This window comes from Doryrhamphus excisus, linkage group LG15 (assembly GCF_037039965.1).
Source record: "Doryrhamphus excisus strain RoL-2023G ecotype Guam linkage group LG15, RoL_Dexc_Guam_v1.1, whole genome shotgun sequence".
Classification (NCBI taxonomy): Eukaryota; Metazoa; Chordata; class Actinopteri; order Syngnathiformes; family Syngnathidae; genus Doryrhamphus; species Doryrhamphus excisus.
In genome coordinates, this window is record NC_136371.1 from 11,284,246 (window position 1) to 11,305,622 (window position 21,377).

The following is a 21,377-nucleotide window of genomic DNA, read 5'->3' on the forward strand; positions in this document are numbered from 1 at the left end:
ATTATGACTTTTGATGGCAACATCGCACTCTCCTCGTCTGCACAGCCGCGGACTGGTTCTGAATAAAGTCGAGTCAGGGGTTTATGGTGAAAGGATTTGCCGGATGTGACGTTGCTCCAAAGATTTGACAGGGAATTGTCTCCTAGTAGGTGGAAAGATGACAATTTTTGTTTGCTTTGATTTAAAAATTCGAATCATGCTGCATTCCCCATCGCTTCCATACACTTGAGGTTTTGGTTTGTTTGTTTTCTTTTGAACGCTGCAGTGTCTTTCAATGGGGGCAAACTTTTTTAGCCCCAGTGAAGTTCCCGGATTGGAATGCGATGCGGAAGCTAGCCAGGCGGCTAACCATGGACCCAGAGATGGACGCTTGTGACTTTTTCTAATAAACTCTGCTAAGTAAGATAACTTGACATGCTCTACATTGTTAACCCCGTGCTTAAAACTATCGAACTGCGTCAGTGTTTGAATCGCTACGTCCACGCCCTGAGCATGTCAGCTGGCCAAAACATGATCGCTTTCTTGTCCAATAAATCCCCCTCACTTTTCAACGAGGGGCTTTACATGCTGGCGTTACCTGCATATTGCATACGTATATAGCATAATGGTCAACAGTTAGACTATTAGCCAAGATTCCAATCTCTTCAGTAAAGAAATGCTACATTATACATTATACAGCACCAACATCCGGCGGTAGAGCATTAAGAGTACACGACACTCTGCAGCCAAGATTCCTCGTCAGTTGCATGGGAAAATAAGCAATGGGTGGCTCTGTGTCCTGCTGCATATCTCCGGGAGAGAGTCCCAAGATCCGCAGGAGGGAGGTGGAGTTGGAGGAATGTCCTTTTACAACAGAGGATGCAAGCGAGGACACTGGGACCTACTTGCAGCACATCAGTGACAGAGAGCTCCCTGATGGTGAGAGAAGAGCGCCATTCTTTTGCACAATACAGCAACACTGATGACCTTTCCTCTTTTCCAGAGCTGGCACAAGAAGCCAACCCATCAGACCACCCCAGAGCGGGCACCCTCTTCCTCAACAAGTCTCAAACCGATGGTCAGCCTTTCGCTGTGACCACAAGTTTTAGTTTTCTTTACTTACCTAATTTACCTAATTGTTGTGTTTTCCAACTTCTGATTTAGTGCGAGAGAAAAGAAAAAGCACCCACACAAACCATGTAAGTCTTACTGTGTATTTATTTTCACTGCAGTCTTCTCGGTCAAAACCCTTCAATTATCATAATACTCTCTGGTACCAGTACTACAATACTAATTCATATATATACATAGTCTGACTATAATGTCATCAGTGGCTGACTCACACAAATGTTAACCCAAAACCCGTTTTTAGAGTTTGCCATGCATATAAATGTCAAACGACGTGGGAAAATGAACATTTAACGTTATTTTTACAATCATTGTAGACGTGACTGTCCCCAAACACAAAATGTAGCAGTTTGACATTACATGGACACCACTGTCCTTTTTTGCCATGAGTTATTTCTTGAAGTTTCCTTTTAATATTTCTGACATTCTTTATCAAAATGCCGGCACTTTCTTTGGCTCAATCTTGGGTTATTTTATCAAATTCAAGAACTGTCTGATGGCAAAACAAGAAGGTGGTGTCCCTGTGGTGTCTTTCATGCCTTTGGGAACTGTCAGAATAATGTCTTCAATAAAGGTAAAGACAAACCTTAAATGTTTATAAATCCATTTAATTCATCATTTGTATGCATTTCCAATAGTTTATAAAACTATAAAAACATGTTTTGTGTTAACGTGTTTGGCTTTCCGGAATGGATTAATTGCATATATGTTATTTCTTCTTTTGAATAGCATCCGTTACAGTTACAATTGGTCTTCTGCAAACCATTGTTAACGCTAACCAAGGTCCCACTGCACTAGGATCAGAGAATCTGTGAATGTTGCCTTCATGTCACAGTCACCATCCAGTAGCTCATGAGACTCACATCTTTCTGTGCGACTGTGTGGTTATCTTGAGTCCAATCCAAAAATCATTCAAAATCTGAAGGACAAGCATAAGAAAATACCTCCAAACTTTGATGAAACAGAAGGCTATAAATTGCCAAAGTTGAATTTAGGTGGGATAGCTCTTACTAGGTTCTGTACCCTGAACCCTGTATCCTTCCAGCAGATGTCTCCTGCCCTCCTGACAAAGAAGTACAGCTCTTGCTCCACCATCTTCCTTGATGACAGCACAGTCAGCCAGCCGAACCTCAAGAACACTATCAAATGGTACATGGATTTTATTTTTTTTTGCACTCCGGCAGGATGCGAGTTCCCCTCAGACCAGACAAACACATTGCAGAAAAACAGGGAGTGAACTCAAAGCTGTGACTTTGTTATGATTACAATAATATAAATGAATTTACATTGAGAGTCACATATAAATGCAACCTTGACTTGCTGGAGCCAATAAAAGGCCTCAAAATATACTTAGAATATTTAAAAGCACATAGCATGAATATAATATCATTTTAAAGGGACAAAATCCTCAACATCTCTTCTGAACAATGCTGGACATCCATAACTGATTGCCTTTTTTCTGTTCCAGTGTGGCCTTGGCAATATATTATCACATCAAAAACAGGTAAGGGCGTGAAAGGAAATATACCAGCAAAAAACAGTCACGTTGATCCACATTCTGTTGTACTGCAGGGATTCCAATCGCTCACTGGACATATTTGATGAAAAGAAACATCCTCTGTCTGTGAGTTAAAGTCATTCTAATTTCCAATGGTGACTCCACGCTCACAACTGATAGATGGCATTGCTCTGTCTGGCTCTTTCTTCACTAGCGTGAGAAAGTTGCAGACGACTACTCCGTGGTGGACCCTGAGCACAGGCTCATCTACCGCTTCATACGCACCCTTTTCGGCTCGGCTCAGCTCACCGCAGAGTGCGCCATTGTGACATTGGTAAGCGTATGGCTCTACATGGAAACACTTAGGGCTCTATTTTCGTAGACCAGGCGCGGCGCACTGAGATCCTGCCACCAATGCATGGATGCTTTACTTGGCTTATGATAGTTATGACTAAGACTCATTTCTCAATAACAATAACAGATATTTTTTGCAATATTTCACCAAAAACCAGTCAGTGTCAGGTGTGATAGCAGTTTGCATCGAATACCGTCAATGCTGATCCAGACCATTCCAAACATTGTCTGGTGTGTTTACTGGCTGTGCAAGAACTGGGATGTTTTCAGCATTAAGGAGTTGTGCAAACTTCATTGCAATATGGAGCGGTGCATTATGATATTTCAACATGAGGTGATGGTCGTGGCATAACAACGGGCCTCAAGATCTCATCATGGTATCTCACAATGCCAAACAAACCTGTTTGCTGTGCATCACTTACTGGCCCATACCATAACCTCATCACCTCCATGAGCCACTCAATCGGATGTGTGACCACCGTATTCAAGCTCAGACTGACCATCTGGTACCACAATAGAGCATCTTTCCTCTGAGGCGGCACTGCTAGACAGGCTTAAAGCACTTACAGGCAACCATCACTTATCTTCTCTCGCAGGTGTACTTGGAGCGGCTGCTAACCTATGCAGAAATTGATATTTGTCCTTGCAACTGGAAGAGGATTGTCTTAGGCGCCATCCTTCTGGCTTCCAAAGTCTGGGACGACCAAGCGGTATGGAATGTCGACTACTGCCAGATCCTCAAAGACATCACTGTGGAGGATATGTACGTTGGTTGTCATCTTCTTTTGATGCTTTTTGCCGTCTGTTTTCTGACTGTACTCTTTGGTTTTCCAGGAACGATATGGAGCGACACTTCCTTGAGTTGCTCCAGTTCAACATCAACGTACCGGCCAGCGTCTATGCCAAGTACTACTTTGACCTGCGTTCGCTCGCCGACGACAACAACCTTGGTTTCCCCTTGGAGCCACTCAGCAACAAGAGGGCGCAAAAGCTGGAGGTGAGTCGATCAGAAGCCACATCTGGCTTCTGACTCTGGTTGTGACAATCACTTTCACTGTTGTCTTCAGGCAATCTCTAGGCTGTGCGAGGACCGGTACAAGAACCTGAGCAAATCCACTTTGAAGAGGTCTGTCAGTGCAGACAACCTAATTGGCATAAAGAACTCAAAGGCAGTACTGTCCTAATTTTACAGCAGCTGTACCAGAACCAGTAAGGACGTGAAACACCATCATGGATGATGGTTATAGTAGCGCTAGTTCTAAAATTCAGTGAAATCCTTTGGAGATTTCAAAGGGGTGAATGCAACCAGCATGAAGCTACACAAACATTTGGATGCAACGGTGGTTGTGGTTCCTCACTTGGGAACATAAGTAGACTGTGGCTTGCTTACCATGTAGGCAATTGTGGATGTAAAGTGTATCTTATAATGAATATTGGAGGTTTTGGTGTCCAAGTTTGCTGACTTGTGCTTGTGTGTGTCATGCAATGAGGTATCAGGTAGGTATTTAGCGCCCCTGAAAACACAGAATCTTTCCATTACTAACTTTGTCTGATTTTGATGCACTATTCTAACATCTGAAAAAACTTTCTGGTTGCCATTTTCAAGAAAAAAGCGAGAAAGCAGTTGGCACACATGGACATTAGAAAGTCCATAGCAAACTGAGTTAATCCATCTCTCAGAAGAAAGTTTCAGATTCAAATTTTTGTCGTTGTGCAAGCAAACTCTGGTGCTTGGTTACTGGTGCATTGTGCTGTTCTGTGGTGCTTCGTGACAAAGTACCGTGGTACCTGGGTGCGCTCCATCTTCATTAGGATCATCAACACTCGCAACATGCACTTCAACGTGGGGCTTCTGTCGCTGCTCAGAGGAGCTGTTCAGTCGATACGACGTCTGTGCAATGCACTTACAATTAAGCGGCAAGTGACATTCTCCTGGGAAGGGAACCGTCTTGCCCCCATCTGTTATCATCACATTGTGTGTGCTGACCATCTGCTACTGATACGCCGGCATGTACCCGACGATGCTCAGCATCACCCTGACCCTGGGACACAATAACCATTGGGCCAACCGTACTGTGGGATTGTACTTTTGTAATGTTCGTGCTACGACTGGCGCCCATTATCTGCTTCATCATCCTCACCCTGATGAGAGAAGGAGTGGACCACCAGCCCCCTGTTGATCCACTGCCGTTCTGACCATCCAGCAACTTGCAGTCAAAGTGGCTGCTCTCAAATGTGTCCAATGTCACTACTCCAGAAGATGACCGCCAGTGCAGATGCTGGAGTCCCAGGAGCAGGTGCACAACTTGGGAAAATGCACACTGCCAGCGAACAGGCATAAGCCTCAACCCACAGTGCCCAATAATTGATTTCTGAAAAATATTTGAAATATTTATTTTGCGTGCACAGGACAAGTTTTAGGTCTTGGAGTTCAGGTCATGAAAAACGGGAGCAAAAACAAAAGTTTTGTGTTTATATTTCTGAGTGAAAGTACGCAGCGTAATTTGGAGATGTGCGAGTCGTGATTGCGTCGTTTTTGCACTGACTCAGGACTCACGGGTAGTGGTCCCGTTAATGTGTTTACGTCGCTGCAAACCATCCATCCATCCATTTTCTATGCCACTTATTCTCACTAGCGTCGCTGGGGTATGCTGGAGCTTTGAACACCCTGGACTTCACCGTGGACTGGTCGCCAGCAACAACACATACCCAGAACGCAATCAGTGCCACGCATGCGCGAGGTCTGTACATCACTTCCTCCAGCAAATGTTCAGGACAGCGTTTCTGTGACGTCAGTTATTAGTTCAACGTAAACTACCATAAACAGAGTGTAATGATGGCTTGATCTGGAGGATTCAGCTTCATCGTTAGTCAAAAGACATGCCGTCTTCATAAACGGGTTTTTAATTGACATTTAAAAACTGATGGCTCTGTAGTAGACCGTAGTGCAAGTGGAAGGGAGTTCCAAAGCTTGGGGGCAAACGCTTTTTGACTTTCGAGAATGTCTTCTCAGACAACCTGAACAGTCCCGTTGCGATCAAGTCAATGCTCTTAGAACATTTAGGAATAGTGCCCAAGAGCAGACAAATATATATAAATATGAATTATTATATGTCCTTGCATCATTTAGTTGCATTGCGCAGCTTGGTCAATCAATTTATTTGTAAATCTTGTCAAATATGTCTGCAAAACAATACACCTTTGAGAATGAAACTGTTGATGTGACCTAAAGAGATAAAATGAGACGGAAATCCGGCATCCGGCAGCCTGCTTTTACTGTTCAAGCTTCTTGTTGCAGAATTGTACAAAGTACTTTTTTCCACAGGGAGGCAGCGCTGCAGTACAAGTGAGTGCATGTTTCAATGCGACATCCTGCAGCTTGACTGTATCACACACACACACACACACACACAAGGGTATCTTGGACTGTTCAGTTTGGCACCTGTGATTTTTCAGACCCTCGTGAGGAAAAGCGGTAGAAAATGAATGAATTAATGAATAATAATGTAGAATTGCTGTGTTAATAAACACCTGCTATGTGGTGTCAACCAGAGCAAAGGGCAGCTTTTGCAGATACTGTGCAGGTGTACCAGTTGTGCTGTCCTAAACTGAAATGGTGTGTGTTTTCCAGTGCCGTGAAGGTTCATTAATCTCTCAGCATCATGGGACTTGAATGAACCGGCCGCCCTCAAAGACCCCTAAGGGAGCCTCACCGTTTACCCTCTGCTCAGGTCACTCTTCACATAGAAGGTGAGAGTTGTATGCTTGTCAGCCTCCCCAGCAGGAAGTGGGTCGTGCTGGATGAGTTCCACCATATGGGCACAAGTATCAGGCCATACATTGCATCATCAACGTCATTCGGTTTCTTTAACCCCATCATAATTATATGATTTATTGTTTTCATTGAAGAAGTTAGTTCAGGCATGCATTAAACCAAACCAGCAAGAAGATGCCAAACTTTAACTTCTCATTCTGAAATGTTAATATAGCAAACAACATATGCGAGAGACAGTGATGGTGAAGGGGAGACTCACATGCCCAGACTGCCTATTTGACTCAGGAATCAAGCATATGGAAGACATCAAGCAAAGTGATGGCATCTGAAGAAGGCGAAGGATCTCATGTGACAGAACACAAAGAAAGCTACGAAAAGGCACATCTGCCCCACTGTAAGGAATCACTCTGTAAGTACATGCAACACATTTCATAACACATCACACCAGGAAATCTCAAGCATCACTCTTAGGATTCACTGCAGAAGCCCGAGTGCTCTCCCTGTGTGCAAGATGAATGACAACACAAAGTGCCACTTTTAATGAAATCAGCTTCACCATCATGAAAGAAACTGCAGCTCTCTGATCTATCTCTGGGCACATTCACAGTTCTCAGCATCCCACCTGCTTCTTGTTGTTGAGTTAAAGTCATTCCAAACACAGCTGCACCGGGACAGTTTGGGTCACTCCGTTTACTCTTAAAATCATCTTAAATGAGCTAAGTAGATGTTGAAGGCTGGGTGATGTTGTTTTTTTTTAAATCTGGTACATACATACATCCATTCATTTTCTACCGCTTGTCCTCACGAGGGTCGCGGGGGAGCTGGAGCCTATCCCAGCTGTTTTCTGGCGAGAGGCTGGGTACAGCCTGGACTGGTCGCCAGCCAATCACAGGGCACATATAGACAACCATTCACACCACACTCACATTCATACCTATGGACAGGCATGTTTTTGGGATGTGGGAGGAAACCAGAGTACCCGGAGGAAACGCACGCATGCACAGGGAGAACATGCAAACTCCACACAGAGATGGCCGAGGGTGGAATTGAACTTGGGTCTCCTAGCTGTGTGGCCTGCGCGCTAATGGAATACTTCCATGGAAAACGTGTTTACGACCTACTGTATGTTTTTTACATACAACATTATTAGAGCACTCTAAACATGAATAACACCCATATAGTCACCTTTACACTACTATTAGTATTACTAATAGTCACTAATTAATTTACTAAGTGTTACTATTACGTAATATAGTAGATATAATGAGAGAAATTAAGCCACTTATGACACATATAAGACACATGTCCATGTGTATTACTGTAAACGTGTTCTGGTGCTAGTGGAGCTGAGTGGGGGGTGGACTTGAAGCAGCTTTGGGTGTCCAGAGTAGACTTTTGATGACCACCACCCGAGCCCCTTCTGAGATAATTCAAACCCGCAATAAAAAGCCTATTGTTTAGGCGATTGACTCTGGTGCTTGCAGTGAAGCTGAAGAATTTGAACCACAAAGTGGCGTCGGATTACTGCATCGTGATTATAATCAAGGTGAATTTCGTCCGACGTTTTGCTGCCCCCTGGAGGCCACTGCGACCGTAGCATTAGCCTTTCTTGCCTAATGGGCCAGCCGGCATGTTGCATTGTACTGGTAGTGCACATACTCGGCCTCTTTAGAGTGAAGTGAGGGTGTTAACTGTGCGTGACACATCCACACTTTCACATTATAGCTTCCATCTTGGTTTTGCCACCCCACTGCTTTTCCTGCTGAGCTGGCAAAAAATTGGCTGCTGACTGCCGCTGGTTGTGTCTCTCTCCTAATGAGCTCCAATCCACATCTTGCCGTGCAGTCTGGCAGTGGGGCGATGTATTACAGAAAAACAGATGTTTAGCCAAACAAGCCTGTATGCCTTTATAATTGCATGCCTGCATGATGCAGTTTGTAATGCAGACTAGGCAAGCTAGCCACGCTAAGCAAGGCCTGGTCGGCCCTTACCAGCCTTGGACATTAACCTGATGCTGAAGTTCCTTGAGCATCCACTACTTTAATGCTCTTGTGTGCGGTGTGATTAGTACAGAGATGTTCTCAGAACTTTGAGAACTGGGAGATGCTAACCACTCGTCCACCGTGCTGCCCACAAGGTGTTCAATGTGTTGGAATATTTAGTTTGTCTGGGATATCCTGTTGACCTTCACATCAAACCCCTGCACAATAACCTAAATCGTCAGCCAAGTGAGTGTAATAAAGCTAATGGAGCACAAGGGAGCAAGGGGGGGCGGACACAAGGAGACAGTCCGATCTGCACTGCACTGCTGTTCATGCACGTGTCTGCCTTCACGCTTCTGCGATTGTACTCATATTAGCACTGAGAGAGAATGTATCCTATTTATTTGTTCGTAGCCACCATCCATGCTTTGTGCTGTGAGGTATGGTCGTGCTGAGGTTAGCTGCAGGTTAAATCACCATGAAAACCCTTGCTGCAGTCACAGTGGACGATTCCAGAGCCAGCCAGTGTGGCGCTCTTCCGCCTGCCTTGTTGTGGTTTTCCACAGCCGCAGCTCACAATCGTCGTACCGCACTCCTCAAGACAATTCTGCCCTCTGTTAAATCACCTAGAATGGATATTTCTTTGAAGCGCGCCAATGCCTCGGCACCTGCAGTGTCAGTTAACAGGATTAGGCATGGCTTACATAAGCGTCTCCCATGGCAACGGTGGAACAGAGGCAAAGCTAAGGCAGGGAGGACAGCCACGCCAGCAAAACACCATCAGCAGTTTCCTTCGTACCCCGGAAGTTAATCCTTGTGCAGATTTGCCTTTTGTCCAGTCATGATAGGGCACAAAATAGTGTGATAATAAGCAAATGTCATCAATTTCCCGTCATATACCACACAGGCATATCGCCTCATGTAACACGTTTGAGCCCGATTTCAAACCTGCATCCACAGATCCCTACTGATGAGCTAAAAGCTGCAGGTTGTCAACTCGTTGTCCAGCGCAGCTTGACCATATCTGGGAGTGACAAACAAAACCTGATAATAAATCTAATTGATCCATTCCAGTAATCCAATAATGTTAACACAAAATATGTTTTTATGGTTTCGTTTTACATTCATAAAACATTTCTACATGCATATAAATCAAGCATAAAAATGAAAGGAAAACAAACATTCAAGGTTACTTTTACCTTCATTGAAGACGTGACTGACAAAGGACACGATGTGGCAGCAAGACTGACAAGGACACCACCTTCACGTTTTGCCATGAGTTATTTCATGAATTCAATAGGGTTCCTCACCTTGTGTCTTCGCTTTTCTTTATTCACGGCTGCAAAATAACTCAGTATAAAGCTAAATAAAGTTGAAAGTGCCAGTATTTTGATAAAGAAGGTGAGAAATACTATTGATTTGACTAAATAACTCCTAGCCAAACACAAAGGTGGTCTCTGTGTTGATCTTGTTGCCGCCTATTTTGTCTTTGGCGGCAATCACATCTTCAGTGAAAGTAAAAGTAACCTGAAATGTTCATTTAGATTGATTTAAAAAAATTGCAGTTTCACATCTGTATTTGATTTTATGGTTGTTGGCCCACTTCCGATGCCATCCTGCTGAGTCTTACTTTACAGAACAACTAGCGTCTGACTCTACTTTTGCCTGGAAATGCAGCATCGCCTTGCATCCAAGTCCATGTGATTGGTGATGAATGTGTATAATTATAAGGGATGTATCAATTGATTCCTTGGCCCATTTAGGGAATGAAGGCTCTGCAGATCCCTGAGCACAGCGGACAGAACGAGCTGATTAATTCACTAATAGATATGTAGTGCTCACCATCCTCTCAGAACCAATCAAAGCTGAAATGCACGGCTGTGTTGTTTCTCTCTCAATTGTTGGTGCCAACCTTTTCTGCATGGTCTGCTTTAACCTTGAAACGCCCCCCCCCCTCCCGGCGCTGGTGTGTTTGTCGATCACAAGGGGGTCTTTAACCTACATAGGTAGTGACATTAGCGGGGCTAAAAGCATACCACAAACCCTACTGGAGAACAGCCAAGTCAGCAGCGGGATGCGGGCTAGCAGTTAATGTTCGGACATGCGAGTGTAGAGTGTGGCTTCCCTCTGGCTCTTTCCCAGCCCGAACACATTTTCCTGCTGCTGTGACCAGGAGGAGGACAATGACTTGAATTGAAGGCCCCTCAGGACAACGTTTGATTTCACACTTCAGTAACAGCCCGGTGAGATTGACAATGACCTTGATAGACTTTTACATCGTCACATGTTTATGTTGACATCCATCGCAACCAACGGCTTGCCACTTTGTTGTGGCCTCTTATTGGCTGCAAAAAACGTGACTTGTGGAAGGCAAAGAGTTGAATTGGGGGTTGATTCTAATTTGGCCCGGCGCTGCAGCTGATTGTGGCGATAACTGTTGAGGAGCATCACACTGCTGTTGTCTGGCTGATGTGGGATTGCATCTTATCGGGAGCGTGTTCATCGCTGATTACCCGCCGCTTTCTGCGGCAGCACCCAGATCAGCCATCTTTGCCCATCCCATTGAAGCAAGACAGTAAAGGTGACAAAGGACAAATGCAGAATTCATGGTCATGGCCCCTACAATAGGAAATGACATCAAACGCGATACAAAGTCATCATCGGTGTGAATAACATGGTAAGAATACGCTTTTCTTGTTATGTAGCTTTTGATCAGTCGATGGGCAGCCTATTTCAGCAATAAATTACTTGAAAAATGTTCCTCCCTACTTAAAAGCCCAAGATCCAACAGTGCAAAATGTAAATTTATGAAGTTTTCAACTGCCCTCAGTGGGTGGAGTTACTCTTAATAACTTAGCTTAATAACTTAATAAGACCAACTTGGGAATTATTGTGTTGTTATTAATGTATCCTCTAACATGAAGGACAGCACAATAAAGATATAAGAAAGTTCCATCAACAGATAAACAATTAGAAATGGGGGTGGTGTTTTCCACAATGTTCTTCTCCCTCGGGTGTCCATGGAAAGTGCAGTTGGGTTGGTGGGGAGGCCCGGGTGGGTGGATAAGTGAGTTTACCTTGGCAGCCAGCCCCGGATGTGTCACCACTCATGGTCCTCCACTCTAAGTGCATCCCCGTCCCCTCACATAATTTGGCCCTGCTAAAGACAAAGCTGTCACCTGGAGGTTTTTCCCACTGAAGACGAGCCACGGCCACTCTGGGCAGGTCCTTCATCCTGACCTGCACATCGTTTATATGAAACAGTGTCAATTATAGCCTGAGACGCATGTGACACTGGATCATTGAGATCCAGTGATCCAGTGTCATTGAAAGTGAGTGATCAAAGCACAATCAGTGAATAGGCCAAGTCATTGATCGTAGGCCTCTGGGGTCACCTCTGTCTCTGCGACGCTTTCTCTCCAATCCGACATGATGAAGGACATTTTTGACACGGAAAGGTGTTACCGTTGTTGTGAATTATTACAGTTGGAGGGCTGCAGGCTGAATTGGGGGCCGGAGTAGGAGGATGCAGAGTGGACACTGTGTTAAAACAAAGGTTGGAATGAAATGAAAAGGAGGGACTGTTAGTATGAGCAGAAAAGAAGGGGAAGATGGATGAGTCAGCGCGTTAGTGAATGATGAGGTGTGTGATGGGACCTAATCTTGTGTGTGCTCCGTACAGTACACACGGTGTGCCCTGAATGTGAATGGGACGCTGGCGCAGGAACCAGTCTGTGTGGGCAAGTAGAAACAGATCTGCCTGTCACTCATGCGCTGGCCAATTGCATTATTAGAGCACACAAGATCACTACTGAGCTCAATTGTAGCAGCAACATTTTTGTCAAATCTGATTTTCAACCATCCTGGCATCATTAATGGGCTCCGGAAGTTCCGGAAAGTCTTTTTGATTCCAGGATGCAAATGACTTACGTTGTTCAATCTTACATCCAGCTTTGAATAACCCCTCATCAAAATGAAGTGTTGGAATTGTCACTAGTTATTGACATTAATCCTGAAAAGGGGTAATAAATTTCTCCTAGAACCATAATTTCATGAAGTAATCATGAAACTAATCTAGTAACTAACTATAATTTTGCAGATAGGATAATAGCCAGTGTTTTGTTGGAAAACTATGGGGAAGTGCCATTTAGTATTTTCCTCGGGCTTTCCGTTCTTGCAAATGGGTGGTGTGATGGGTCAGCAGTGATTACAAGAGTGAGAGAGACACATTCCTTTATTGGTCCCACAAAGGGAAATTTCAGATTTCCTTTTCATCTGTCCATACATATACTACATATCATACAGTGAGACAAGGGGCAGCCAGGATTGGGCGATGAAGGAAGGGGAGGAAAAACAAGAACAGCAAGAGTGGAGGGAAGGGGAGGGAAAAAAACAAATTCCAAACTAAGTTCTTATAAATGAGCACAGTGTTGGACTGTTAAAAAACCCACAGCATACATTTGCACAAGTAAGCACATTTGTACACAACATGAACACAAGACTAAAGCAAAGAAGGGGAAAGGGAAGGTGGTGATCCCAGCGCGGCCCCATGCAGCCAATTACGGCACTAGCTGTGGTATTCCATCACGCCCATCCCCAGGCCTCGGGGAAGACCCACGAAGCATTGGAGAGACTCTCACGTGGCTTGGGAACTCCTCGGGGTACCTCAGAAGTAGCTGAACATAATAGCCGGGGAGAATGAAGACTCTGCTTCTCTGCTTAAGTTGGATGGATGGATGGATGGATGGATGGATGGATGGATCACAGAATTTTTTTTTGTAATTTTTGAAATTTTCTTGTAACAGCTTCTGGTGGTGTTTGTTCACAAGTTGGCTTCACTTGGTTGTGAACGTGATTCCAGATTGAATATTTGATGGAGTCCAACCTCTCCCAGATTCTACTTTCAGTGGCACCCCAGGTAATTTGAGTTTGAAACCTCAGGTATCGACTCGCCCCAGAATAATATAATCACATTGTTTTTATACCGGTGTCATGGTGATCGAGTAGTTGGCACGCAGACCTCACAGTTAGGAGACCCGAGTTCAGTCCCACCCTTGGCCCTCTCTGTGTGGAGTTTGCATGTTCTCCCCGTGCATATGTGGGTTTTCTCCGGGTACTCCGGTTTCCTCCCACATTCCAAATGCTAGGTTAATTGGCCACTCCAAATTGTCCATAGGTAAGAATGTGAGTGTGAATGGTTGTTTGTCTACTATATGTGCCCTGTGATTGGCTGGCGACCAGTTCAGGGTGTACCCCGTCTCTCGCCCGAAGACAGCTGGGATAGGCTCCAGCAACCCCCGCAACCCTTGTGACGATAAGCCGGAGAAAATGAATGAATGTTTTATCCATCTTCCAAAACACTTGGTGTTCGACACAGTAACAAAGTTTTAAGCACATTTAAAATAGAATTGGCAATGCGAGTTTTCTCAAGACAGTTCCCTTGACTGACTTTTATGCAGCCAACATTGGTTTCCACCGTGTTGATGGTTGTTTGTTTTTGTGTGCCCTTTCAATGACTGTCGACCAGTCCATGATGTGTTTGCAAGAAGGCTCCAGTTCTCGGCAACCCCGACCAGGATAAAGAGTGTGGGAACTAGATGGATGGATTTCAGTCCTGCACAGCGTGATGTGCACTGAATTTTAGTTTAAACTTATTTCCCACTGCCATTAAAAATATTGCCATGTTGTCTCCATCTGAGCCAACGTTACATCCCAGTACTAAAGCCCCTCACTTGTTTTGCACCCCCTTGCAGGCTATCCTAGCTCTGGTCCTCCGTGAGCTTTTTTTATCTGCCTCACTCACTGCTTTGATGTGTTGTGATTGTGTTGGTGTGTTGGTGGCGCCAGCGGTGGTGCACTGGGTTGGGCTGGGAAAGGGGGAGAGAAAAGCGTTCTGCAGTGAAAATGTGCTCCCACTGAAGCGTAGAGAGACTGCAGCACCAGTGAACGAGCCCGTGCACCAGCAGCAGTTATCTCTGTGTGTGTGAATGTCTGAGTGTGTGTGAGGCTGAGAGAGAGGGAAATAATCAACCAAGACAATGATTCAAGACCACTCTCTCCCTTCCTTCATTTCCCTCAGCCCAATTCTGTGCACATGTTACAATCATCACGCTGCACTGTGCTCATTGCGCATGTTAGTGTGTGTGTGTGTGCATTCACTGGTGCTCTATAGGCACTCTCTCCCCTCTTGCATCTTTGTTTTTGCCGTTCCTCTCTGCTCCTGATGTCTCCCATCCATCCATCCATCTTGACATGTCCATTCACTCTTTCAGTCCATACTTCAAGTACACTCTCCCTCGTGGACGTCTTCTCTTCAGCTGCACTATCAAATGTAAACACAATGTATACACTCAGTCTGTTATTCCTCACTGCTCATTTGCCATCATTCTGTATTCCATTCTCTACCAATCGTTCTGTTCCCAGTACACCCCTCGTTTTTTTTTCTCCCCTGACCCCCTCCCTTCGCTGGCTGAGTAAGTGCTGCAGCATCACTGCGTGTGTGTGTGTGTGAGAGAGAGAGAGAGTGAGAGAGCAGCAGCGTGTGCGTATGAGAGCGCAAAGCACCGGGGATCCTGAGCCTGGAGGGGAGCCATGCGATGAGAGGGGTGCTCTTCAGCCTGTGGATGTATGTGCCAGGACAGCGTTTTCTAATGCCTTTTTTTGTCAAATGCGAGTGATGGTGAATGTGTATGTGGGGGAGAGAGTGTGTGTGAGACATGGGGGTGTAACAGTGTCGTCGATTAGTGTTGGACTATTCACATTATGCAGCCGACGATGCTCATGACACTAACACTGATCTAGACCGGCTTGGGAGGCAGAGGGGAGTAATGATGGATGGAGAGCCAGATGTCAGGGTCTTGATTCTTTGGGTTTCACGGAACCATCCAAACAGGGGTTTTCGTCCATTTTAGGGTAATCACTAGCCTCTCTAGCTCTCATGTAAAGTGGAATTGGAGACAAATAACCGAAAAGGTAGTCCAAATTTTTTCCAAAAGGTTTAGGATCTTACACTCCGCACTCAGACTAAGCAAGAATTGTTTGTGCGGGGTCTTTTTTTTTAGTTTGACATTGTTCTCTTTGGTGGGGCTTACAGGATCCTACCCTGGAGCCGAGCCGGAGATAAGAGGCTGGCAGAGGAGAAGGGACAAACACAGGCATGGCTCGCCTCAACTGGTGCCTGGCTGCCGTCATCAGCTGGGGCAAGTTCCTCTTCGCCTGCTTCTTTCCGCTGCGGGGGGCCAAGCGAGACAAGGTAAGACCTCTCTGAGGAGGGGGTGGGGGTGTGCCGGGATGGCCGACAACGGGAGGTTGAGGAAGGATTTGAGGGACTTGAATGGAGGACTTTGAGTTCTGCAAATCTGCACATTGGCTTTCATGCAGCATGTCATTCCACGGGAGGTGGGAACCACAGACATTCCTCCCCAAAAATGTCACATGCTTATTTTTGCAGAAAACAAACATGGATAGGCCATGTGATCAAACCCCTCAACCATAATCAAGACAAGTCAAAGAATGGTGTCTGTGCTGTTGGGGGGGCAGTCATGCATGTGGTTCACAAGTGCTGATTCAAGGTCAGTGTTGCATCTGAACGTGGTCTCTCGGCAGATGGGACATTGGAATTGTTGGGCTCGGATTCTGGATGCACCGGGGGTAGTACTCGGTACTCGTCTCCATCAACTGGAGATGGATGCTTTGAACGAATGTCACCTTGCTGTCACAAATTGCAGTCCACTATTATCTCCACTGCACGTTTTGCTGCAATTGCTCATGGAGGCTGGAGTCTTTCATCCCCTCACCGTGTTTTGCAATGGGCCACATGCTTGCGTGAGAAAGGCCAAACAGAGTTGAACTGGTATCGGTTCCAAGTGCCGTCTTGGTCTGCTAGTATTGGTCATAGAAAAGCTGCGCCACATTTTGTTTTTTGTGCGGCGGGTCATAAACCATGTGTCTTTGCAGAATGACCAACCTTTTTGCCATTCACAAACTCAATGTCGCAGACTCACGTGAGGACAGCAAATGCGGCGCAGGCTAATCTTCCCATGGAATTTTTTTTCTGCCGGCCACTTCTTTAAATGACTGGAGGAAATGTTTACTGCAGTCTTTGTTCTTGGCCAATTTGGTGCTTTGCATTCGTCTATAGCTTTGAAACTGCAAAAAGACATAACATACGACATGAGAAGCGGTTTGTTAGAATATGAAGAGAATGGTGTGCAATACTGCAACTGCCCGTCACTTCAAGCCCCAACACCCTCCCACTAGCAACCCCCCCCACCCCCACAGACCCCCATACACAATTGCCGCAGCTCCTTATCTCTACACCCACGCTAAATCCCAGCACAAGCTCCCTGTCGCACTCGTGTGTGAGTATGTATATGTACCATACTGTGTGTATGCGTGTGTGTGTGAGAATATGAATGAAAATGAACATGGAGACCCTGCAGGCTTCCTGTTCAAGCTCGTGAAGGTGTACTATTTGATCAATGCAAAAATCATTTCTGTGATGAATTAGCAACCGGGTGCTTGCAACACTTTTACCCCAGCCACTAAGTCCGTTTGATTGCTCTGGCAACTGTGCCAGAGCTCATCATGTGACTGTCCGGGAGGGGAAAGTAGGGAGAAAGGTAAGGTTCCACGTCTTCCCCTCTGTGGACCACTGTGAGGTGTTCAGTTTCCATGGCAACGCAGCACGGTCCCAGGCCTGGGTTACGGCAGGAGATGGCGTAACAGGGAGACGGGGGAGAGGCTGAGGGATGATGATGTGCAGAGGTTTTTCCGCCTGCGTTACTATGGTGATGCCATGGTAGCACTTACATCTGGTCGCTTCTTTTCAATTTCTTTTTATCTGCTTGTGTTGTCACTCTGTTGCCTTTTGTTTCATTTCCAGTCACCCTTTTAACCCTTTTTCATCATTTTATGTCTTTACATTCCTCTTCACGTTCCATCTTCATCTGCCGTTTTGTCCCCCTTTATGATTCCTCTGCCTTCTCTCTCCCTTTGGTGTTTACTTCTCCCTATTCATTTAACTAATGTCCCACCGGGACTGTAAATTCACATCAGGCAGTGCTCCGGACAGCCAAAAGACAGGATGCTGATGGGAAACCTGTCCACTGAATGGCTCTTTATTCTCCCCCTCTGTAGCATCTGCACGGAAACCTCATTCGTTGTCCCTTGCATTCATAACGTTCAGACCCTCCACGATGACTAATGTCCGCCACTTGCGGGTGAGTGGCATGCAGGTACCGCACCCAGAGAATTACACATTTTGGCCAAGAATGGCTGGCAGTGTTCTGGGCCAGCACTCAACATGACGGATGCTTTGTTATTCCTGCATTAAAGCTTTAATGTGATGGATTCCTGGGTATGAGAAAATGAACTAGAGCGGTATACTTCCAGGTTTGGGCCACTCCTATCATTGTTTCCAATTAAACTAAACTATTTGAACACAGGGTCTTGCAGGTGCGTTCATGTTGGTGGAGCTTGATATGCATATGGTGCACATATCTCAGAGGTCTTCAAGTCCTTTCGTGCATGGTCTATACCCCCTTTCAATGGTGTATGTACATGCATGTATTGAGCTGTATATGCAGGCAAGTTTACCAATCTGCACCGAGTGTGCAGACCACTAGAGGCTGCTAGAAAGCCAGCATAAACTGTTTAGTTTGTACTGTACATATCACACACAGGCACCAAATCATTTCCACACACAGCTTTGCCACAGTTTACTGTTGGTTGTCATCGTGTTTACAGTGGACACACACACCCGCATGCACACAGATTATGTGTCAGGTTAGCCTTTGGATGGAGGTAACTGTTGCAGCGCAAGTGATGTAGTGCAGTAGGGATCAATAGGGGGTGTTTTCTCAAAGCGAATCGGCTCTTAGCCCTTTATGGATCTGGCTGTGATGTAATGTGCTCACTGATACAATGTTGATTCATAGCTTGGCTTTTTTATTGGCATGCAAGCAGCCGCCAACAATGTTTGTTTACACGTATGTGCAAGTGTGGAACCAATGTGGCGCCCTAGGCCATATTTTATATGGCATGTCACCCAATTTACATGGCTAACAAATTATGAATAAATACAACATAAAACACAAAAATAATCTGAAATACATTGGAAATACCCTCAAAAAGAAAATCCTGTATAATAGTCAGACTGTAAATACACACAATTTAAATAACCACAGTTTTTACACAGTAACTATAAATATAAGCCATACATTGAAACTATGAAATAACTACATACAAAAACAAAAAATATAATATAATGTAATATAATATAAATATAAATATAAATATAATGTATATAAAATTACAAAAATTATTACAGCCGATTATTAGTCCAAAAATATGCAAATCTTGAGCATTTTTGCCTAAATTGAGCATTTTCAAGCACAAAATGTCTTAATGAACCAAAATCAGGTTAAAGGTATTCAGAAGGCACATTCAAAGAAGTGATATCTGTAGTGTTCTACAGTGGTCACAAGGTGTCAGTAATGTTGACGTAGTGTTCGGTGAGAGACACAAGCACCAGACTTGATCGCCACAACAACAGCCTTTCATTGCAGGTTGAAATGGTCTCAATAATTGCTAACACAGACTCCTGTTGCGGGCGTAACTCACTCGAAGGTAAAAATCAACTCTGAACTCCCGACATCACTTCCTGTCTGCCCTCTGCTCTGCGACATGTGAGCAAGAGTCTTGTTTATATCTCCAGCTCTTTACTTTTTAAATAAGCAATCCTACTTAATGGGAATTCACTTATCACAGCTGATTCTGCAGCTCCCTCAGCTACGTTTTCCTGATGCCAAAAAAGGGAGAATCATGTCAGCCTATACATGAGACTTCCGTCTGCCACGGTAATTGGTGTCATTTCGGATATTTGTAATGAGCAAGGTGAGGTGATCAAGGGAGCTGAGGGGGTTCATCAAAGACCAAGTTTTGCGAGAGAGAACCCTAACATCTCTTGGCCCACCCACCCCCTTTTCCCCTTCGTGGAATATAGTCGCCCCAGTTGACAAAAGAGGAGGCATAAGTGGCTGAGTCGAGGAGAGAGAGGGCAAGCGCAGGGAAGCAAGGAACGTAGGGAGATCCGATTGGGGAAGACTGACTGAACATTGGTGCAGTTCACATATACTCTGGATATGAGTTGCCATCGAAGGCTGCACGCCACCACTGGGAATACCTTGGATTTCTCGTCAGAATGCCCTCTGTGTCTCTGTCTCTACCCTCCACTCTTGCTGGACGGGCTAGGACATGGGTCTGTCTCTCCTGCATGTTTTGGGTAAGACATTTCTTTCAGTCTCTGGGTCTGTTTTAACATTTGTCAGCTTGTCAAAGTGCGAGAGTTAAAGATTTACAGTGGATACCACTCAGTCATCATTTGGACTTTAATCGTTAGAAAGTCTTCCATTCCCTGCTGGCACTGCTCATTCCAAGACTCCATCCTCAGGCTGGGGCTAATCCAGTTTGAGCTCTGTGGTGATGCTCACCGGTGTGTTCCTGTGTTGAGTCCACGCGGCCTCTGCACTGAAGCTATTTCTGTTCTCTCTTGTATAATTTAATCTGCCGCTGCTTTGCCTTTCCTCCTATGTGAAACTGGCTGAGTGTGTCGGGAAGCGGGGCACGCACCGCTAAGACTGTTCAGATTGGACACGTTCTAATGACGGCCGTAATGGATGACCATATTGTAGCCTTGTTTTTCCAAAAGTAGGTGACTCTTTTTCATTCAGCATGTATACACGGTGTGTAATGCATCCAAGTGTCCAAGCGAGGAATCTGCCCTACTTTTAAGTCACTTGTTGTCAAGGAGAGAACCATTTGGATGCAGGAGTGCAGAAGCTTTCATGCAGTGTGGCTGCTAAGCAAGAGTTGGTAAAGGCGCAGCCACTATCTGACATTAATGGCCACTGGACGCAAGAGCATGCAAGCAAGTGAAGGAAAGACCTCGAGGGCTGCCAAGAGTAACACGCAGGCGTGACTCGCAAGATGCCGGTTCTAAGAAAGCTCCCCAAATACACACTATTAATCATTTATCATGCCCATGCACAGGCAGAGAATATTAGATGTGACACGCTGACGGAAGCTGTGTTCCTACAGTAGCACATGTGCTGATGGCGAGCCAGCTACTGATTTTTGTCTGAAACGTCGTCCACATACATTAAATCTCCCCAGCTTTGCTTCCTTCTATCACACAGTCGTGGAAAAACTGCAGGCTCACATGTATGCCAGATCTATCATGTCGTCAGTTGTCTAACAGAGTCCCTTATTGACTTAACCAAATCCCTGGAGAGCTCTGAAAATCAATCACGCTTTGATTGGACTGTTACTGCCGTGTCACACCGCTGTGTGTGTGTGTGTGTGTGTGGCCCGCTGCACTCTAGAACAACCGATATGCTGCTCATCCATCCCTTCTAGAGCTGGGTGTCTTGATGACAACAACAACCTCAGCTTGACAGTGCAACCTTTAAAGGTGCATTTTTTTCCCAACCAAAATAATATGAGAACACCCCTAGTGGATTCAAAGAACCAAAAGTCTATTGTTAAACTGTGTAACAATAGTAGTATCATGAGCTAAAACAACACCACTACCATAAATTCTGGCTACCTTTTTCTTGAACTTTGAACCCTGCAGTTTATACAGCAGTGCAGCTAATCTATG

General features: G+C 45.1%; 2 protein-coding genes across 11 annotated transcripts in view; both read left to right on the forward strand.

Moving 5' to 3' along the window:
* Nucleotides 1-113: 113 nt before the first annotated feature.
* LOC131104544 (cyclin-Y-like protein 1) lies at nt 114-4,438 on the forward strand. 2 transcript variants are annotated; one of them, XM_078796426.1, is made up of 10 exons: nt 114-918; nt 983-1,057; nt 1,144-1,178; nt 2,153-2,256; nt 2,576-2,611; nt 2,680-2,731; nt 2,820-2,939; nt 3,556-3,722; nt 3,794-3,956; nt 4,027-4,438. In XM_078796426.1, exons 1-10 carry the CDS (start codon nt 762-764, stop codon nt 4,141-4,143), a joined length of 1,026 nt encoding a protein of 341 aa, XP_078652552.1. In that variant the 5' UTR covers nt 114-761; the 3' UTR covers nt 4,144-4,438. The 2 variants fall into 2 exon arrangements, with proteins under 2 accessions (XP_078652552.1, XP_057907832.2); XM_058051849.2 differs by having other exon boundaries at nt 2,156-2,256; nt 4,027-4,436.
* Nucleotides 4,439-6,536: 2,098 nt separating this feature from the next.
* The window catches only part of tns1a (tensin 1a), a 62,428-nt gene continuing 47,587 nt past the window's right edge, over nt 6,537-21,377 (forward strand). For 5 of the 9 annotated variants that reach the window (XM_058052524.2, XM_078796802.1, XM_058052530.2 and 2 more), the window contains exons 1-2: nt 15,207-15,341; nt 15,810-15,968. In XM_058052524.2, coding sequence (XP_057908507.2) covers nt 15,873-15,968 — 96 coding nt within the window. In that variant the 5' untranslated portion in view covers nt 15,207-15,341; nt 15,810-15,872. Of the gene's footprint in view, nt 6,710-7,019; nt 7,144-15,206; nt 15,342-15,373; nt 15,689-15,809; nt 15,969-19,745; nt 20,001-21,377 lie in introns of those variants that run through there. The other 4 variants (XM_058052528.2, XM_058052525.2, XM_058052526.2 and 1 more) reach the window with 4 other exon arrangements.

Excerpts from the sequence above, each read along its gene's own strand:
- LOC131104544 (XM_078796426.1), top strand. The coding sequence starts at position 762 with ATGGGTGGCTCTGTGTCCTGCTGCATATCTCCGGGAGAGAGTCCCAAG. Across the intron at positions 2,257-2,575 it reads CTCAAGAACACTATCAAATG|TGTGGCCTTGGCAATATATT; the intron begins GTACATGGATTT and ends TTTCTGTTCCAG. Across the intron at positions 3,723-3,793 it reads GACATCACTGTGGAGGATAT|GAACGATATGGAGCGACACT; the intron begins GTACGTTGGTTG and ends TTGGTTTTCCAG.